Source organism: Diaphorina citri, unplaced genomic scaffold (genome assembly GCF_000475195.1).
Source record: "Diaphorina citri unplaced genomic scaffold, Diaci psyllid genome assembly version 1.1 scaffold1957, whole genome shotgun sequence".
Lineage (NCBI taxonomy): Eukaryota > Metazoa > Arthropoda > Insecta > Hemiptera > Psyllidae > Diaphorina > Diaphorina citri.
The window spans coordinates 30945-49489 of NW_007379383.1; the positions used below are offsets into that span (position 1 = coordinate 30945).

The 18545-nt window shown below is 39.4% G+C and overlaps 4 protein-coding genes across 4 annotated transcripts; all 4 read left to right on the top strand.

Moving 5' to 3' along the window:
• The first annotated feature begins 4582 nt into the window (after nt 1–4582).
• LOC103517776 (vacuolar ATPase assembly integral membrane protein VMA21 homolog) lies at nt 4583–5964 on the top strand. Its single transcript, XM_008482822.3, has 3 exons — nt 4583–4765; nt 5112–5217; nt 5669–5964. The coding sequence occupies exons 1-3, from the start codon at nt 4700–4702 to the stop codon at nt 5806–5808; spliced, it is 312 nt and encodes a 103-aa protein (XP_008481044.1). The 5' UTR covers nt 4583–4699; the 3' UTR covers nt 5809–5964.
• An 891-nt stretch (nt 5965–6855) lies between these two features.
• On the top strand, nt 6856–13249 carry LOC103517777 (WD repeat domain-containing protein 83). The gene is made up of 7 exons (XM_008482823.3): nt 6856–7019; nt 9285–9393; nt 9810–9945; nt 10107–10308; nt 11406–11538; nt 12131–12239; nt 12552–13249. Exons 2-7 carry the CDS (start codon nt 9327–9329, stop codon nt 12814–12816), a joined length of 912 nt encoding a protein of 303 aa, XP_008481045.1. The 5' UTR covers nt 6856–7019; nt 9285–9326; the 3' UTR covers nt 12817–13249.
• LOC103517778 (tRNA-dihydrouridine(20a/20b) synthase [NAD(P)+]-like) lies at nt 7027–7496 on the top strand. Its single transcript, XM_017447580.2, has one exon. The coding sequence runs from the start codon at nt 7059–7061 to the stop codon at nt 7494–7496; it is 438 nt and encodes a 145-aa protein (XP_017303069.1). The 5' UTR covers nt 7027–7058.
• A 1926-nt stretch (nt 13250–15175) lies between the features above and the next one.
• LOC103517779 (ATP-dependent Clp protease proteolytic subunit, mitochondrial-like) lies at nt 15176–18210 on the top strand. The gene is made up of 6 exons (XM_026829754.1): nt 15176–15337; nt 15568–15726; nt 16070–16161; nt 16511–16703; nt 17929–17985; nt 18088–18210. Exons 1-6 carry the CDS (start codon nt 15317–15319, stop codon nt 18208–18210), a joined length of 645 nt encoding a protein of 214 aa, XP_026685555.1. The 5' UTR covers nt 15176–15316.
• The last annotated feature ends 335 nt before the right edge of the window (nt 18211–18545 follow it).

Sequence of the window (18545 nt, forward strand, 5' to 3'; positions counted from 1 at the left end):
CTTTCCTCTAATCTCCTACCCTCTTCACTCTTCCTCCTCCCTTTCCCCGCATCTCCTTACCTCCCTCTCCTCTTCCCTCCTTCCTCCATCTTTTTCCCCCTCCTACATCCATCTTTTTTTTCAATTCTACTTCTCTTTCCCCTTCTCTCCTACCTCCCCCTCTTCTCTTCCCCTGTCCTATTGGAAAGAAAGACCTCCCTCCCCTTTTTCTCGCCTCTCCTACATCCATCTTTCTTCCCCTTTTTCCTCCCTTTTCCCTCCTCTCCACTCCACTCTCCTATGCGGGAGAAGGAACATGTCCCCTTCTCCTACTGTACCGTCTATTGAGGGAGAAGAAAGACCTCCCTCCCCCACTATATCCTTCTCCTACCTCTCTACTAATATCTTACCTCCTTCTCTATGATATCCGTTTTGTTCTCAGGTGTGTTTGGTGTAGATTCAGTGTCTTGCAATGTCTATTCCGCCATTGCAGCTATTATTGCCGTTCACATTTCTCTAGCCGCGTTCATATACAGGGCCTACTCTGAAGCAGGCTCGGGCAAACCTCAGAAACAGGATTAGTTCAAAGCCAAAGTGTACAAAATATTGGAGAACCCTGTACAGAATTTGTGTATTCTAATTTCTTTCCCGGCCTGTTCTACACTCGCGTGCCAAAATTTCGGTCTTCCTACCTAGAGGAAGAAAAGTTACGTTATACTTATACAGGAACAGGAGGTACCTACCTAGGTAGGTAGATACCTACCTACTGGTCAGGAAAATGAAATTATCTACATTACTCTCGTGCTTTGTTATTCAATATCAGTAATACCCAAGGTGATATAAATATCTATAGGTATCTACGATATAATAATATGTTCATATAGCAATGGTCATCGGTCATTGGACAAAGGAGACGCAAAAAGCAAAGCTCTCAGCTTTCAGATTGTGAAGTATTTATGTGTCAGTTGTGGAGAAAAGAAAAAGCGAATTTATCAACGCTATAAATCAAGTCAGGACGAAAGCAATAAGTGAAGTCCTATTCGGACTACCTGAGACATCTCTCTCTCTCTCTCTCTCTCTCTCTTCCTCTCTCTCTCTCGCTCTGTCTCTCTCTCACTCTCTCTAAAGAAAACGTCGAGCCAAGACTTTCTTTCCTTCTCTATGAAATTTCTCTTTCTTTTTTCTCTCTCTCTCTCTCTCTCTCTCTCTCTCTCTCTCAATCTCATTCGTTCTCTCTTTCTTTTTCATCTCATCACACAATCAATAATTATCCAGAGGCATTCCTTTTCCTCCCTCTTTCTCCTCCGTTGTCCCCCCCTCTCTCTCTCTCTCTCTCTTCTTCCTCTACCCCTTCCCCTTTCTTCTTCTTCTTCTCATCCTTCTCTTCCTGATTCCCCCTCTCTTTCATGTCCTCCTTCTTCTATCTCCCCCATTTTTTAGCCCGTCCTTCCTTTATTATTACAATAGTAATAAAAAGGTATAAGGGACGGGCTATTGTATTCGCTTCCGTGTCGTCTGTCACTCTGTCTGTCCCCATAGAAGGACTTATCCAAACCTGGTCGACCTATACATCAAATTAAAGGTCTTTTTACCAGGAACACCTCTCTCTCTCTCTCTCTCAATCTCATTCGTTCTCTCTTTCTTTTTCATCTCATCACACAATCAATAATTATCCAGAGGCATTCCTTCAAAAAAAAAAAAAAGAGTTCTAAACCTATACCTAGGTAATTTTCATTCTAAACCTATAGGTAATTTTCATTCGCCCACTTTCTTCATGGAAAATAATACTGGGTACCTATCTAACTTCATGTTTTACCTACCTACCTACCTACCTACATAGTACATACCAAGGAACTTAGGTTAGGTACTTACGTATCTGCGTCACGTGGCGTTTTACCAATTTGAGGAATAGAAAAAGATATAATGAGAGAGACAGAGGAGGAGAAAGTTAGAGCAAGTCTTACGTCTTTACTAACATACTAACGTATGTAGATATAGGGTCCTGAAACAAAAGAACGTCAAAAGGGGGGGGGGGGGGGGACAGGGGATGTTTACCCATCCAGATACCAATATAGCCCAACTTACATTCCATGTCCGTGAGACAGGCGTGGTACCTATCTCACAGTGTTGGAAGGATTGGGGTTTATAACTCTCTTGGACACCCAGAAACAATATCGGGACTCCTTCCATATCCAAATACCAATATAGCCCAACTTACATTCCATGTCCGTAAAACAGGCGTGGTACCTATCTCACAGTGTTGGAAGGATTGGGGTTTATAACTCTCTTGGACACCCAGAAACAATATCGGGACTCCTTCCATGTCATCTTAACTTCAGTGATCTATGGGTAACTTGTGTATTCAACATTACACTTGTATTTTCACAATATGATATCCACTCCTTCTCTCCTGTATGTCAAAAGGAACATTCCCCTTGACCCCTTGTCCTACTGTACAATCTATTGCGGGAGAAGAAATACTCGGAGAGGGGGAGAACAAATAAGTACCTACTATCTGTTTAGATTTAGAATCTAAAGTACTATCTGTTTAGATTTAGAATCTAAAGTACTATCTGTTTAGATTTAGAATCTAAAGTACTATCTGTTTAGATTTAGAATCAAGGCAGGACAAAATGGTGCTTTTAAAACTAAAGTACTCCTCCTTCTCTCCTTTTCCCTCTCTCCTGTTTGTCAAAAGGAACATTCCCCTTGACCCCTTGTCCTACTGTACAATCTATTGTGGGAGAAGAAATACTCGGAGAGGGGGAGAACAAATAAGTACTAGGTATCTGTTTAGATTTAGAATCTAAAGTACTATCTGTTTAGATTTAGAATCTAAAGTACTATCTGTTTAGATTTAGAATCCGATTTTTTTCGCTCGTGTGTGTTTAAAAGAACTTTGTTGCACTTCACAAATGATATTAGGTGAAGGGGCTTTTCAGCCCTATCCCGAAAGTACCTGGGGAATAATTCAGATATGTTGACGACAAATCGATTATGATGTCATATTTTCCTGTGTAATATAATCAGTTAATCACAAAAGAAAAGAATTTACATATTATTCTAAAGTTATGTTTATTGCAAAGTAGAAAATGTCAAGTATTCTCGATCCCCAGTTTGAAATTTCATTCCTTTACATTACACTGATCCATGTCCATTTCCGAAGTCATTTTTGTCCCGATTTTTTTGCTCGTGTGTGTTTAAAAGAACTTTGTTGCACTTCACAAATGATATTAAGTAAAGGAGCTTTTCAGCTGTATCCCGAAAGTACCTGGGGAATAATTCAGATATGTTGACGACAAATCGATTATGATGTCATATTTTCCTGTGTAATATAATCAGTTAGCTCGTGTGTGTTTAAAAGAACTTTGTTGCACTTCACAAATGATATCAAGTGAAGGGGCTTTTCAGCTCTATCCCGAAAGTACCTGGGGAATAATTCAGATATGTTGACGACAAATCGATTATGATGTCATATTTTCCTGTGTAATATAATCAGTTCAAAATTTCGGGACAGTTTGAAATTTCATTCCTTTACATTACACTGATCCATGTCCATTTCCAAAGTCATTTTTGTCCCGATTTTTTTGCTCGTGTGGATTTTTTTTTCCACCTCAGTGGACCAAACAAATAAAAAAATTCTAAAGTTTTTTTAAAGCTTTAATGGCAGGATTCTCACTTAGTGAGCTCTTTCACCCAACCGGAGCTCTTCCAACGCAACGGTTGCATTTTTTCTTTTTTTTTTTTGCGAAGTGTATTTAGAGTGTAAAGTTGGTTTCAGGAACGCAACCCACAGTAGGTACCTACCTAATATTAATACAGTTTCCTTTATGCTGAAGGAGACAAATAAGTTGCTGCTCAGGTTTCAAGTCAGTGGGAAGTGTTCTCTCTGCTGCTCAATGGAGTGGATTATCTATCCCAAACACTCCAATCACACGCCTTGTGTGTTTTATTATGGGAAAGAATCATTGTTCCTTCTTCTTCTTCTTCTTCTTCTTCTTCGCGTTTTTGTTGTTGTTGTTGTTGTTGTTGTTGTTGTTGTTGTTCTTCTTCTTCTTCTTCTTCTTCTTCTTCTTCTTCTTCTTCTTATTCTTCTTCTTCTTTTTCTTCTTCCTCTTCTTCATAATATAATTATTTAATTTTTTTGCCAAGAAAATACCACAGGATACCGCAAAATGTTACTCCCTAAGGTGCGTCTACGGTCTGCCAACCCATGTCAATCGGCTTTACAGAATTAGAGTTCTAAGCCAGCCTAGTTAGCTTAGTTGGTAATGCGTCTGCCTTGTAAGGGCTAGGCCGCGGGTTCGATTCCCGCCCGGGGCGGATTTTATCCTGATGGGATAATGTTCGTTCTCGGAACATTCAAGCCACATAAGTCTGTCAGGACCCATGTTATGGTCAAGATATTAACCTTACTGTTTTACTGCTAAGGTTTTAAATGATGGATTCCATCCCCCATTTGGCAACAAGGTGAATTAGTATTATAGGTACCAATTACCTACCTACCTTCTATTATCTAGGGTTGTATAATGAAAAGACAAAGTGTGAAAACAAGAAAAGGGAGCAGTACAGGTAGATTGAGAGATAAGGTGTTAACTGTGCCTGTTTTTGAGAATATTTTTAATAATTATTTTGTTAATATTACCTAAGAGATATTTTTACCCCATTTCCCTAAGTTCAATATTCTGTTGCAAACAAAATTACTTTTGGTTGTTTATAGATGAACACTGACACTACACCACTCATACAACCTGCTGCTCCAGAACCTAACAGTGATCAACTGAAGGTAAGTCATGTATACCTCTTACCTAATTTTAGGTATAGGTACAATTTATGTGCCTTGATTGTTAAATTTAGTTTTAGACTTAAAAAAGCAACATTTAACATGCTGCATGACATCTATTTGGTTAGAAGCTCCAATTGCAACCATGTTATCCCAACTCAACCTGGGAAAATGGTGGGACCAAAATCAGAATCTGACTTTAAATTAATCAATGGGAGTAATCAAACATAGGTAATAATGAGAAATTAAAAGTAAGATACATAATAATAGAAAATTAAAATTATAATGAAATAAGTTGGTATTTAACCCTAGAATGCACAGTTCCTGTAAGTTCTGTTTTTTGTTTCAGGAAAGACCCGATTTTGAGGTCCTTACCACTGTGTTTTACTACTGTTTCACAATCATAGTGATGCCTGTGGTCACATTCTTTGCCAGCAAGTATCTCATATTCAGTGGTAAGTTTTGTTTGTATTAGAATTATAAGAGTTCAAGCCACATAAGTCTGTCAAGACCCATGTTATGGTCAAGATATTAACCTTACTGTTTTACTGCTAAGGTTTTAAATGATGGATTCCATCCCCCATTTGGCAACAAGGTACCTGTCTACTCACATCAACCTCACCTAGCCTGAGTGGTCTAAGGAAAGGCAACAGCCCTTGATTGTCTAGAATCTAGATGGTTACCCATCCAAATACCAATATAGCCCAACTTACATTCCATGTCCGTGAGACAGGGGTGGTACCTATCTCACAGTACTGGAAGGATTGGGGTTTATAACTCTCTTGGACGCCCAGAAACAATATCTGGACTCCTTCCATGTCATCTTAACTTCAGTGATCTATGGGTAACTTGTGTATTCAACATTACACTTATATTTTCACAATATGATATCCGTTTTGTTCTCAGGTGTGTTTGGTGTAGATTCAGTGTCTTGCAATGTCTATTCCGCAATTGCAGCTATTATTGCCGTTCACATTTCTCTAGCCGCGTTCATATACAGGGCCTACTCTGAAGCAGGCTCGGGCAAACCTCAGAAACAGGATTAGTTCAAAGCCAAAGTGTACAAAATATTGGAGAACCCTGTACAGAATTTGTGTATTCTAATTTCTTTCCCGGCCTGTTCTACACTCGCGTGCCAAAATTTCGGGACAGTTTGAAATTTCATTCCTTTACATTACACTGATCCATGTCCATTTCCAAAGTCATTTTTGTCCCGATTTTTTGCTCGTGTGTGTTTAAAAGAACTTTGTTGCACTTCACAAATGATATAGCTAATGGAAAGCTAACTGAACAGTCCTAGGACATGAGAAATACTTGGATATAATAGATAGGTAGGTACTTCTTACCTAGATATCTACCTACCTACTCAGAAGATTCAAAAGACTAGTTTTTCCAAAATACCTAGCCTACATATCGCTACCTTTCCGGCAAATTCACTACTTTTGTGGATATCACAGCACTACTAAGTGCCTCCTTTGTAATTTAATTAAATTAATTTTATTATTAATTTCCACATTTGAAGACCGATCATCAATAATGTGCTAAGTGCCAAAAATATAAAATTTGAGTTAGGTACGGATTCACGTACTATGTACCAGTGAACATACTCTGTAAAACGCGCTAAGCTCCACAACGTTCCAAAAAAAAAAAAAATAATCGATAGATGGGGGTAGTGATATGTGCCCGTGGAGGAAGAAAAACATCAATATCTCAGTTTGAACTTTTTAGCACTTAGCACATTATTGATGATCGGTCTTCATTTTAATAATCTTGCCGCCACTGGTCGCTACTCGTTTAAAGTAGCAGAGAGCCGAAAAAACTTGGACCCTGCCGGGAATCGAACCCTGGACATCCGGCGTGCAACACCCATCCTTATACCACCCACGGTCAACGATGCTTAACCTTAGTGGTCCATTAGGAACGGTGCGTTCAACGTGCTATCACCCCGCAATGAACCGCTGGCTGATCTTGACTACTACGTATATTTCTATTGTTAAATAACGCCTGAAAATTAACAAGTCTATGCAATGTGCAGGTAATTTTGTGATGTGAACGCGTCTTTTTCAAAACGAAATGTAAACAAAAATGGTTCCTCCAGATATCCAGAAACACGAATCCGAAAAGTTCGGTTTCTAAACTTTATAAAAGTGATTGTAAATCATTAATTTTGTTCTTAATTCAATAGGAATAACTGTCGATTCAACCGTTCTACCCTCCTAAAGAACTTGAAGCACTGTGATTCAACACTTTGGACAAGGTAAATGTACAATTTCATTTTGTATTTCACTTACTACTCATGTCTCAGTCAGTCCTAGATCTGCTTGAAAATGGGAATGGCTATGTTAAAGTTTGCGCCCCTATGGTTCGCTATAGTAAGCTTAACTTTCGCCAGCTAGTGCGGAGTCATAACGTGGACCTTTGCTTCACACCCATGATCATTGCAGACTCATTTATCAAATCTTCCAAAGCTCGTAACAATGAGTTCAGCACCAGTCCAGAGGACACACCCCTTGTTGTTCAGTTTGCCTCAAACAATCATGATGATTTTGTACGAGCTACCCAGTATGTAGCACCACACTGTAATGGTGTGGATCTCAACTGTGGGTGTCCTCAGAGGTGGGCCATTAAAGAAGGCTATGGTTGTGCACTACTCTCCAAACAGAGGACACACCCCTTGTTGTTCAGTTTGCCTCGAACAATCACGAGGATTTTGTACGAGCTACCCAGTATGTAGCGCCACACTGTAATGGTGTGGATCTCAACTGTGGGTGTCCTCAGAGGTGGGCCATTAAAGAAGGCTATGGTTGTGCACTACTCTCCAAACCAGAAACAATGTTCAGTTGTGTTCGTGAACTGCGGAATACAATTCCATCCAATGACTTCACTGTGTCTGTCAGTATTTCACTTACTACTCATGTCTCAGTCAGTCCTAGATCTGCTTGAAAATGGGAATGGCTATGTTAAAGTTTGCGCCCCTATGGTTCGCTATAGTAAGCTTAACTTTCGCCAGCTAGTGCGGAGTCATAACGTGGACCTTTGCTTCACACCCATGATCATTGCAGACTCATTTATCAAATCTTCTAAAGCTCGCAACAATGAGTTCCGTCGCTTCGCTCCGGAATCCCGCTAGTTCATCCCGAGGCATGGCCAAACTTGTGGAAAAGGCTTTGTAAGTATTTCACTTACTACTCATGTCTCAGTCAGTCCTAGATCTGCTTGAAAATGGGAATGGCTATGTTAAAGTTTGCGCCCCTATGGTTCCCATGGGTAAAAAATTTACGTTGGTACTGTTTCTAAAGTTTCTCCACTATTTCTTAGGAGAAGCATCAAGTATTGAAATAGTCCCCTTTTTCTGGTACTCCTTAGGTAGGGACCAGCCGTATTTTCTTTCATTTTTAGTTTTTTTTTAATCAGATTTACATGAAGAAATGGAAATTGATGCCAATCCCTGAGCTAAATTGTTTAGATATGTTTTAGGGTCGAATTCATAGTGATGAAGAACACTGAAGGGGAGTAATGAATCCCCCATTTAAGGGAATTGAGTGAATTATCATTTCATCACTCAATCACATAATAAAGTGTTTCCTTACCAGTATGAATTTGGCCGCTAGTCTCTGTGTAACTTGATTGTTTAATTTTTAATTCAGTAATAAATTTGATAACATTATTTAATAAAAATTGTGTTTGTGTTTATTTCATTCTTTATCCATAGTATCCAAATATTGGGACGCAAGGAGAAAAGTGACATAATAGTCAATCTCAAGCATTAGATAACATTTCATTCTTTATTCTACCTTACTACCAGCTTGGAGTGTAGAGCAACATATCAAAGGGGCCTGTTGTCTCAAGTGGACTAGCTCAAATTATAGGGCAAAGTTGAGTAGCTAAAATTATGCCTTTACCTATCTGGACAATCTCGTGCTGCTGACCCACTCTAGGGTGAAACCACCGTCACTAAAAATAAATTAATAATAATAATAATAATAAAAAAATAGATGACCCATTTTAATCAAGTTTTAAGCCAAAAAATTAGACCATGTAGGTATGATGTTAGTGTCGAAAATGACGTCAAAATTACGTAGCCTATTCATATCATTATTTAATAAAAATTGTGTTTGTGTTTATTTCATTCTTTATCCATAGTATCCAAATATTGAAACGCAAGGAGAAAAGTGACATAATAGTCAATCTCAAGCATTAGATAACAACATTTCATTCTTTATTCTACCTTACTACCAGCTTGGAGTGTAGAGCAACATATCAAAGGGGCCTGTTGTCTCAAGTTGAGTAGCTCAAATTATAGGGCAAAGTTGAGTGGCTAAAATTATGCCTTTATCTGGACAATCCCGTGCTGCTGACCCACTCTAGGGTGAAACCACCGTCACTAAAAGTAAATAAATAATAATAAAATAGATGACCGATTTAATCAAGTTTTAAGCCAAAAAATTAGACCATGTAGGTATGATGTTAGTGTCGAAAATGACGTCAAAATTACGTAGCCTATTCATACCTATGTTTTCAGCCACTTGGATAAAAAGTTACTAATGAGGACAATATAAGAAGAATGGAGTATACGTGTGTACAGACCATTGACTGTAAACAGGGAGCTATTCGTGCTGTCCGGTTTAATGGTGAGTTTTTGCTAAAAGGGAGGGGAAAAAAATGGGTCAAATTCTACAGCCTTGTTCCGTTATACGCTTATACGTTATAGAGAAATTGAAAATAGGTAAATATACGATGAGAAATTGGAAACGGATCCCAAGATTCCCAAACCTTGGCCCCAATAGACACATTAAAAATACCCACTAGGCAAATTGGAAATGTATAGGGATGATACCTACGCATTTCTTTCGAAGACTAGCTATTAGTTTTGAAAGTTAGCGCTTTGTAAGCCCTAGTTCGAGTATTGGATTCTCGCCTAGGGCGAACTTTTTCCTAAAGTCCTAAAAACACCAGGGTTTGCTTTCGGCATGGCTGGATTTCTTCTATCCTGTCCTCTCATCGATTTCGTAGGCGAACATTCACGGTTAGCATACTCGTTTTCCAGTTGACGGGTCGTACTGTTTGACTTGCGGCAGTGACAAGAAAATCAAGCTGTGGAATCCGTACAGGAACCTTCTTCTCAAGACATATGGAGGACATGCTCATGAAGTAAATGACGCGACTGCGGCCTGTGATAGTAGGTAAGAATAATTCGAGAATATCTTCTAAAAGTAAAAATGTATTACCTATTTGTAGTGAACAGTTTCGTAGATGATACTTTATTACCGCCACAAGGTTCCACCAAAAGGGGCCCCTCGGTCAATAGATGACCTACTAACAACCATTCTTCCCCTTTTTCCAGTCAAATAGCTTCGGGTGCATCAGATAAGTCCGTCATCCTATGGGAAGTGACCACAGGTCAGCCAGTGAGGCGCTGGCGAGAACATGCGTCCAAAGTAACCTGCGTCAAGTTCAATGAGGATTCTTCAGTGGTCATATCGGGTAGTCAGGACAACACGGTGATGATGTGGGATGTTAAGTCCAGGAGCCATCATCCTATCCAGGTAAGATGTTTGAACGAAGTGAGTTTCAAGTTTTACTTTGACGAGCAATTTTAATATGAAGATACCCTAATGGTGGATTTCACCAATGACTTAATGAGAGATTTTACTAATTGGAGAATTTTCAATGACCCAAAAGTTTTTAGTGGTCCCAAAAGGAGGGGTTTTAAAAACTCCTTTTTGGATCATTGAAAATTATCCCATTAGTGAAATCTCTCATTAAGTCATTGGTGAAATCCACCATAAATCACTTAATGGCTTATCGACAAAATTAGTATTTGCTTTTCGCTGCAAATATTTCAATGGGTTACTTTCTGGTGTTCTCATGCTAACCCAGCACCTAATGGTTCTGCTGGATTTTCTTGGCCCTACTCAGATTGGGTGAGAATAATGTGAGGGGACGCGTAGCTTGTTGCGCCGAATGAAGGGTAAACCCCTCTTCACTGAAGACCTTATTGTAGGTATACCTACAATGACGTTACACCCATATCAATTCACAACTCTTGTTTTCAGGCATTGAAAGAAGCTCGGGACAGTATCACCAGTGTACATGTGAGTGATAGTAAGATGTTTGAACGAAATGAGTTTCAAGTTTTACTTTGACGAGCAATTTTAATATGAGGATACCCCAATGGTGGATTTCACCAATGACTTAATGAGAGATTTTACTAATTGGAGAATTTTCAATGACCCAAAAGTTTTTAGTGGTCTCAAAAGGAGGGGTTTTAAAAAAACTCCTGTTTGGATCATTAAAAACTCCTTTTTGGATCATTGAAAATTATCCCATTAGTGAAATCTCTCATTAAGTCATTGGTGAAATCCACCAAAAATCACTTAAGTAATGGCTTATTGACAAAATTAGTATTCGCTTTTCGCTGCAAATATCTCAATGGGTTACTTTCTGGTGTTCTCATGTCAACCCAGCACCTAATGGTTCTGCTGGATTTTCTTGGCTCTACTCAGATTGGGTGAGAATAATGTGAGGGGACGCGTAGCTTGTTACGCCCAATGAAGGGTAAACCCCTCTTCACTGAAGACCTTAGAGTAGGTATACCTACAGTGACGTTACACCCATATCAATTCACAACTCTTGTTTTCAGGCATTGAAAGAAGCTCGGGACAGTATCACCAGTGTACATGTGAGTGATCACGAGATATTGACTGCCTCTCTAGATTGTAGAATACGGAGATATGATATTCGGACGGGAAATTTGGTGACCGATTATGTGGGAGGTAAGTGACCAATTCCTTCATCTTACTACCCCACTCTCCCTTGAACCAATTACCTTACTCTGAATTCCATTCCTTTTGATATCAATCTTACAGAGACTTATGACTATAATCCAATTAATCCATGGATCCTTCCTTGATCTTACTACCCCACTCTCCTTTGAGCCAATTACCTTACTCTGAATTCCATTCCTTTTGATATCAATCTTACAGAGACTTATGACTAAAATCCAATTAATCCATGGATCACAATTGATTTTCCCTTTAATGTCAAGCAAGGATGAATGGCCAGCCTAGTTAGTTTGAAAAGTTTTAGTAGGATGGTAAATTCGGCAGTGAAAAGGGCTGTTCCGTAGTATTTGACTGGAAAAGAAAGAGTGGTTTTCAGTAGGATTGTGGAAGCTTGATTCCATACACAAAAAGCCCACTCAGAGGCTTAGGTGTGGGAGCGGACAGCCCTAAAGGATGGGTTAAGCTTATATGGATTGAGGAAAATGCATGTTAGAAAGGGCTGCTCTTTTAAAGACCTCAGGAGTTCCAGTTTCCTCTATAAAAACCACTTTCCTTTTCAAGTGTAATAATCTTGTGTTTTCAGAGCCCATAGTGGACGCCTGTTTCACGAGAGATTGTCAATGTATTCTCACTTGTAGCACGGATGAATGTCTACGCCTCTTTGACAAGGCAACAGGAGAATTACTGGAAGAGTGAGTATATACTACTTCGATGCGCATCATTGTAAAGAAAATTTGCACTCGTATTTAGATTGCAAATATTTCAATAGGTTACTTGTTACTTTATGGATGTTTTCGTGTTGACCTAGCATCTACATCGGAAGTATTGTGTTTTCTCGCCCATCTGATGAGGACATACTACCGGATGGGCAGTTGTTCAAAATATGCTAGAAGAGGGTGGCGAAACGATCTTTTTTTTTCTTTTTCTTCTTCTTCTTCTTCTTCCTTTTAGTAAGTCAGGTGAACCGTTTGAACTCCTATCCTCTCCCATCTCCCATGTTGCAGATACAAAGGTCACAAGTCGGGTGACTTCCGGATCGAGTGCTGTCTGGATAGCAAGGACAGTCAGATATTCTGTGGCTCCAGCGACGGCAAAATCTACAAGTGGCAACTCGTAGATTCGAGCCAAATTTCTACCCTGATTCATTCCGTGGGCAAAGCAGTAGTCAACTCCCTATGCAGTCATCCAACAAGGAAGCATATCATGTCTGCCTGTGGTAATAACGTGAAGCTATGGACAGCCGAAGAAGACTATGGTCAAGGTGATTGAAGCGTAACCTAGGGCTTACCTAGCTTACAATGTCGAATCATTTTAGACAATGACCAACCTCAGTGGTTTACTGGATAATGCGATGGACTTTGGATCTAGAGGTTGGTGGTTCTATTCCATAAAATTAAGCTAGGTGTATCAATCGGAGAGCGATTATTGTGACAAGAAATCATGCTTACCTCAATTGAAATTCGTTTTCCTTTAGATTGAGAACAAGGGAGGACTGGAGGAGCTATATTTAACACCCAAGTTGATCATTGATCCAGGATTGAAATCCCAAGATCATATCAGGTGTTATCAAAATAACAGAACTAGTAAGATAAAAAAAGAGTAATGTAACTTGAATAATTAAATTTTACTTATAAGTAGGTCTGTACATTATTTTAAAACAAACAAATATACATTAATAATTTTGCACAGTAAGTATTCAGGCCATGTACAAAGACTTAGAATTCATTATTTAGATAGGTAAGTCCTCTCTCAACAAGCTCCGATACAAGAGTTATGTAACCTCCGCGCTCAAGGTGACAAGTTATATTGCAGCGCTTCCGCCAACAGAATCCGCTGCGAGTCAGCAAGGATCCTCCTCTTCAGTGACAGCGGGAGTGGCGTTGTTGCAATTTCCCTTGCAGTTAGCGCAGAGCTTCGAACAGAAGAGACCGACGCGCCGGCACCCGCAGTTCTTTTAACACCCCTTCTTGCAGGAACATGCTACCAAGGACAGCAGGCTATCTGGGGCTGGACTCTTGAGGGTGGTAATAGGTATTAAGGTGTTGCCAACCTGGTTCCAGCCCCACTCTGTGGGTGGCACGTTCTTTCCTAGCCACTGCTGAACTTGGTAGAATTTATTAAGAGCATGCTGACTCGCAGCGGATTCTGTTGGCGGAAGCGCTGCAATATAACTTGTCACCTTGAGCGCGGAGGTTACATAACTCTTGTATCGGAGCTTGTTGAGAGAGGTGGTTTCATGATTCCCGCCATACAGGACGACCAGGAATCTTTCCCCCGCTTCGGTTATTTCTCGAGTTGTTGAAGCCGGATCAAGAAACCGGCGTATGTAAGGCAGGAGGTCGGGATTCTTCACTACCGTCCGCAGCGCTTTTACTTTGCCTTGGTTGAAGAGGGCGGACGTCGAGTCACAACCGCTTATGGCGCGAATGAACAAAATGTGCTCTGCCAAACTTGTGTCGATGGTAGTCTGAGGGTGGTAGAGAACAGGGACTACTTTCCCTCTACCTGGCTTCAAGAAGTAGACGTTTGATGGGCTCCTTGTACCTATCAAGATGACGAGAAGGTCAACATCTTCGCCCACCAAAACTACAACTTCGTCTTCTTCTTCCGAAGCTAGGGATCTTCTTCCACTGCTAGGCACACGGTAGTGCATGACGAATCTACGACGAGAAATTCCAATTCTATTGTAGGTATATTGACAATGAACCACTATACTTCACCCCATTTTGCGGACGGGAAATATGACCTGATGAGATAAAACTCATATCCCAACTTGATTAGAAAGTAAAAGGAGGTAAAACTATTATCACCACGTGATTAGAAAAGAAAAAATACATTGATTTGATATGTCGGAGTCGTATATTTGTACATTTTCAATTTTCGGGAAAAAGCGGCCGAAACGGCGCGGCGCCTGGCGGCGCCCCGGTTGGTCCTAGAGTTAATATACATACCTATTTTTCTACAATATTAATTTTAAATTTACCTTTTTTATTTGTTATTAACAGTTTATAAACAAGTATTTCGTTTCATTTCAAATTTGTGTATTCATTTATTAGGTACAACTTCTCTTTTACCTTGAAGTTCGTATAGTGGTGATGGCAGGTCAGATACCTATGTTGAATTTTTTGGCAAATTTGAATGGGTTGGGAAAAAAGTCATACAAATGAAAAAATAACATCACCACGTGATTAGAAAAGAAAAAATACATTGATTTGATATGTCGGAGTCGTATATTTGTACATTTTCAATTTTCGGGAAAAATCGGCCGAAACGGCGCGGCGCCTGGCGGCGCCCCGGTTGGTCCTAGAGAGTTGCTTTCGGAACAAAAAATGTAGTAAATTTTCTGAACTACAATATTGTTCAGAATGACCTTTCCTTAAATATGTACCGTTTTTGAGTTATGAGCACATTTTTAAAAAAAGCTCGCCAAAAAGCGACAAAGCGGCGCCTGGCGGAGTTAGCTCACCTCTGGCGAGGTGGCAAAGTTGAAATTCGGATTCAGCGCCAAAAAATACATATAAAACCGTCGAGAAAAAAACTTTGGGAATTTTTTCCTGAAAACATTACTTTTTGAACTCATCTTATTGGACTATCATCTATCGTTAATCGATTCCAGATCAAAATTCAAAATGATAAAAAGAAGAAATTGAAATTTTATTTATTTTATTGAAAATTCGAAAGCTGAAAGTTTTTGAACGGAAAATTTTACAGAAATAAGTTCTTCCTCAGCCCCATTATTTCATACTTGTAGTAAGATAAGAAGACCAATATGTTATCTTCCATCAAAAAGGTAAGGAAAGCAATTATTGCAGAGAGTACACCACGATCTTTAAAAAAGATCCTTATCTTATAGAATTTAACTGAGGAGCTAAGCTCTGTGGTGAAAGTTACATCACAAATTTTCATAAAATAGGAGCTTGGTTTGTTAATTATTCAGAAGCCACAACAATGAAAAAGAAAACTACTTTCTGTGTTTACCTTGAAGTTCAATCAATAATTCTGTGCCCATTTATTTTTCAGGGACTGTCCTTAGGTCATCTTGCCAAGACTTTCCACCATTCTGCCACATTATCCAGACCTCTAGTACCAATAGTTATTGAACAAACAGGACGAGGGGAGAGAGCGTATGATATTTATTCCAGATTGCTTCGTGAGAGAATCATTTGTGTAATGGGACCTGTAAGTTTATACCCGATAACTCATAGCTTTGCAAATGACAGCATCTGCAAATGTTGTCACGGGAGATGGATAATAAGAATTGATGGGTCAAATGATTTTTTCCTCCTGTTGTGTGAACAGCTCTGAGTGCTGATGACACAGTTACATTTATTGCTCTTACATAATCATGTAGATAAACCTGCTGGGTCTTTTTTTTTTTTTGATAGCTTTAAGTAGGTAATTTAGAGATTTTGATATTCATCTTGCATCAAAGTTAAATATTAAATTTGTCATGGTTGTTTTTTTGGGGTCTCTAACTTCTTCCTATGAAAATTCATTTTCATATTTGTTTGTCACTTTTCAGATTGATGATTCTTTATCCTCAGTGGTGGTAGCTCAGTTGTTATTTTTGCAGTCAGAAAGCAGTAAAAAACCAATCCACATGTACATCAACAGGTAACTACTAACTAATCAGATTGCTTATCCAAGAGTGAAGATGAAACCAAGTTTAGTTTAAAAAAAAAAAAATGTATAGAAGGAGCTGTAACTGCTAAGTTCTCACCTCAGAAGCAAATAGAGAAGAGAGATAGGATAGGAGAAAGCCATCCAATCAGAGAACAAACCTTATCTGATGAGGATAAAATCCGCCCTATGAGGATAAAATCTGCCTAGGGCGAGAATTGACTCTGCAACTTAGTGCTAATAAGGTAGATGTTTTAACCTCTGGCTATTTTACTCTTTTTTTTCCTTCAAACACCTTAAATTCAGTTGAATCTTATTCAATAATTTGTCTCTTCTCTTTCAGTCCAGGAGGTTCTGTGACTTCAGGGCTGGGTATTTATGATACAATGCAATATGTTCTGCCCCCCATAGCCACCTGGTGTGTAGGCCAGGCCTGTAGTATGGCCAGTTTGCTTCTAGCTGCAGGAGAGAAGGGTATGCGCCATTCCTTACCCAACTCGAGGATTATGATACATCAGCCCTCTGGAGGAGTACAGGTAGGTTCTCAAATAAATGAGGATAAAATTCCATGCCTCGGCTGGGATCAAACCCACGCCCTCCTGTTTACCAGGCGAGTGTCTTGACCACTACACTACCGGAGGAGTTGGTTGTTGACAATGGTTGACCGCGTACTGCTTGCTTTTCCTGGCCCCACTAAGGCTGGGTGAGGTTAGTGTAAGGAAGTGGGTAGCTTGTCATCAAGTTTATGATAATTGTATACCCCCGTCACCAAATAATATAGGTGAAACTTTTGCAGTCACTTATAAAAAGAGTCAGACATGAAACCTCTAAAAGCCTCAAGTTCTCATTCACTTTGCAGGGCCAAGCCACAGATATTCAAATTCAGGCCGAGGAAATTATTAATCTTGAGGTTCTGTTACTTCAGGGCTGGGTATTTATGACACAATGCAATATGTTCTGCCCCCCATAGCCACCTGGTGTGTAGGCCAGGCCTGCAGTATGGCCAGTTTGCTTCTAGCTGCAGGAGAGAAGGGTATGCGCCATTCCTTACCTAACTCGAGGATTATGATACATCAGCCCTCTGGAGGAGTACAGGTAAGATTTCACCTGAGTGAGCTTTTCTAACTAAACCCTTGTGATTTCTCCTATTTTTATTTTTTTCTAGAGGTTTGATTGAGGAAACTTACCATATATGTATAGCTATTTCATCAATGGTACACACCATGTAACTGAACTCTTTTTTAAGAGGTTTGATAGAGGGAACTGTAACTTCTAAGATGTTTTCATCTGAAAGCAAAGAGAGAAGGAAGACAGGATAGGAAAAAGCCATCCATTCCGAGGACACTTCTGTTTTGTTTATTGAAAGTAGTGTTATATTTATAATTATATTATTTGATCACATTAGACAAGGCAAGGCGAATTAGCACTTTGATATTTGAATACACCACTTCCCAAAGGATCACTGAAATTAAGAAACCTAATGCTTGGTTGGTGTTCGAATAGTTGACCGCGTACTGCTCGCTTTTCCTGGCCCCACTAAGGCTGGGTGAGGTTAGTGTAAGGAAGTGGTAGCTTGTCACCAAATGGAGGTTAAAATTCCTGTCACTTGGAACTTTAGTAGTTACTTATACATATAAACACATGAAACCCCTAAAAGCATTCTCAATTTCTTGTGCACTTGCAGGGTCAAGCCACAGACATTCAAATTCAGGCCGAGGAAATCATTAATCTGAGCATTCTCAATTTCTTGTGCACTTGCAGGGTCAAGCCACAGACATTCAAATTCAGGCCGAGGAAATCATTAATCTGAAGAAACAAATTAATGGACTTTACGTCAAACACACGGGACTGTCAATAGAGAAAATAGGTAAGTCAACTGTATGTTTCTATGTGTTGCATGATCCATATATTTGTTTCTGGATCAATGGACTTTACGTCAAACACACGGGACTGTCAATAGAGAAAATAGGTAAGTCAACTGTATGTTTCTATGTGTTGCATGATCCATGTATTTGTTTCTGGTTTCTATGTGTTGCCACTTAAAGATTTAATTTGTGTTGGCAGTGTTCAACGTCTTTCCAAAAATTGATTGTTTCTGGTTTCTATGTGTTGCCACTTACCACTTAAAGATTTAATTTGTGTTGGCAGTGTTCAACGTCTTTCCAAAAATTGAAAAAGATGATGAATTCTGAAAATTAAAAAGATTACTTAATTAAATACAGCAACTTAATTTTCTGTACATAATTGAAACGAACATAGAAGAATCATCTATAAACCAAAATCACTTACTTAACTTAACATTGGGGTCGAGTGGATTAAAACACCTCACATGCCTTCAGGCACACTCCATTTGTCAAGGGTCTAGTTTTTCCTTGCCC

Coding starts and splice junctions, on each gene's coding strand:
- LOC103517776 (XM_008482822.3), top strand. CDS start 4,700: ATGAACACTGACACTACACCACTCATACAACCTGCTGCTCCAGAACCT. Junction 4,766..5,111: donor CTAACAGTGATCAACTGAAG/GTAAGTCATGTA, acceptor TTTTTGTTTCAG/GAAAGACCCGATTTTGAGGT. Junction 5,218..5,668: donor CAAGTATCTCATATTCAGTG/GTAAGTTTTGTT, acceptor TTTTGTTCTCAG/GTGTGTTTGGTGTAGATTCA.
- LOC103517778 (XM_017447580.2), top strand. CDS start 7,059: ATGTCTCAGTCAGTCCTAGATCTGCTTGAAAATGGGAATGGCTATGTT.
- LOC103517777 (XM_008482823.3), top strand. CDS start 9,327: ATGGAGTATACGTGTGTACAGACCATTGACTGTAAACAGGGAGCTATT. Junction 9,946..10,106: donor ACTGCGGCCTGTGATAGTAG/GTAAGAATAATT, acceptor CCCTTTTTCCAG/TCAAATAGCTTCGGGTGCAT. Junction 11,539..12,130: donor GGTGACCGATTATGTGGGAG/GTAAGTGACCAA, acceptor TTGTGTTTTCAG/AGCCCATAGTGGACGCCTGT.
- LOC103517779 (XM_026829754.1), top strand. CDS start 15,317: ATGTTATCTTCCATCAAAAAG. Junction 15,727..16,069: donor TCATTTGTGTAATGGGACCT/GTAAGTTTATAC, acceptor GTCACTTTTCAG/ATTGATGATTCTTTATCCTC. Junction 16,704..17,928: donor AGCCCTCTGGAGGAGTACAG/GTAGGTTCTCAA, acceptor GTGCACTTGCAG/GGTCAAGCCACAGACATTCA.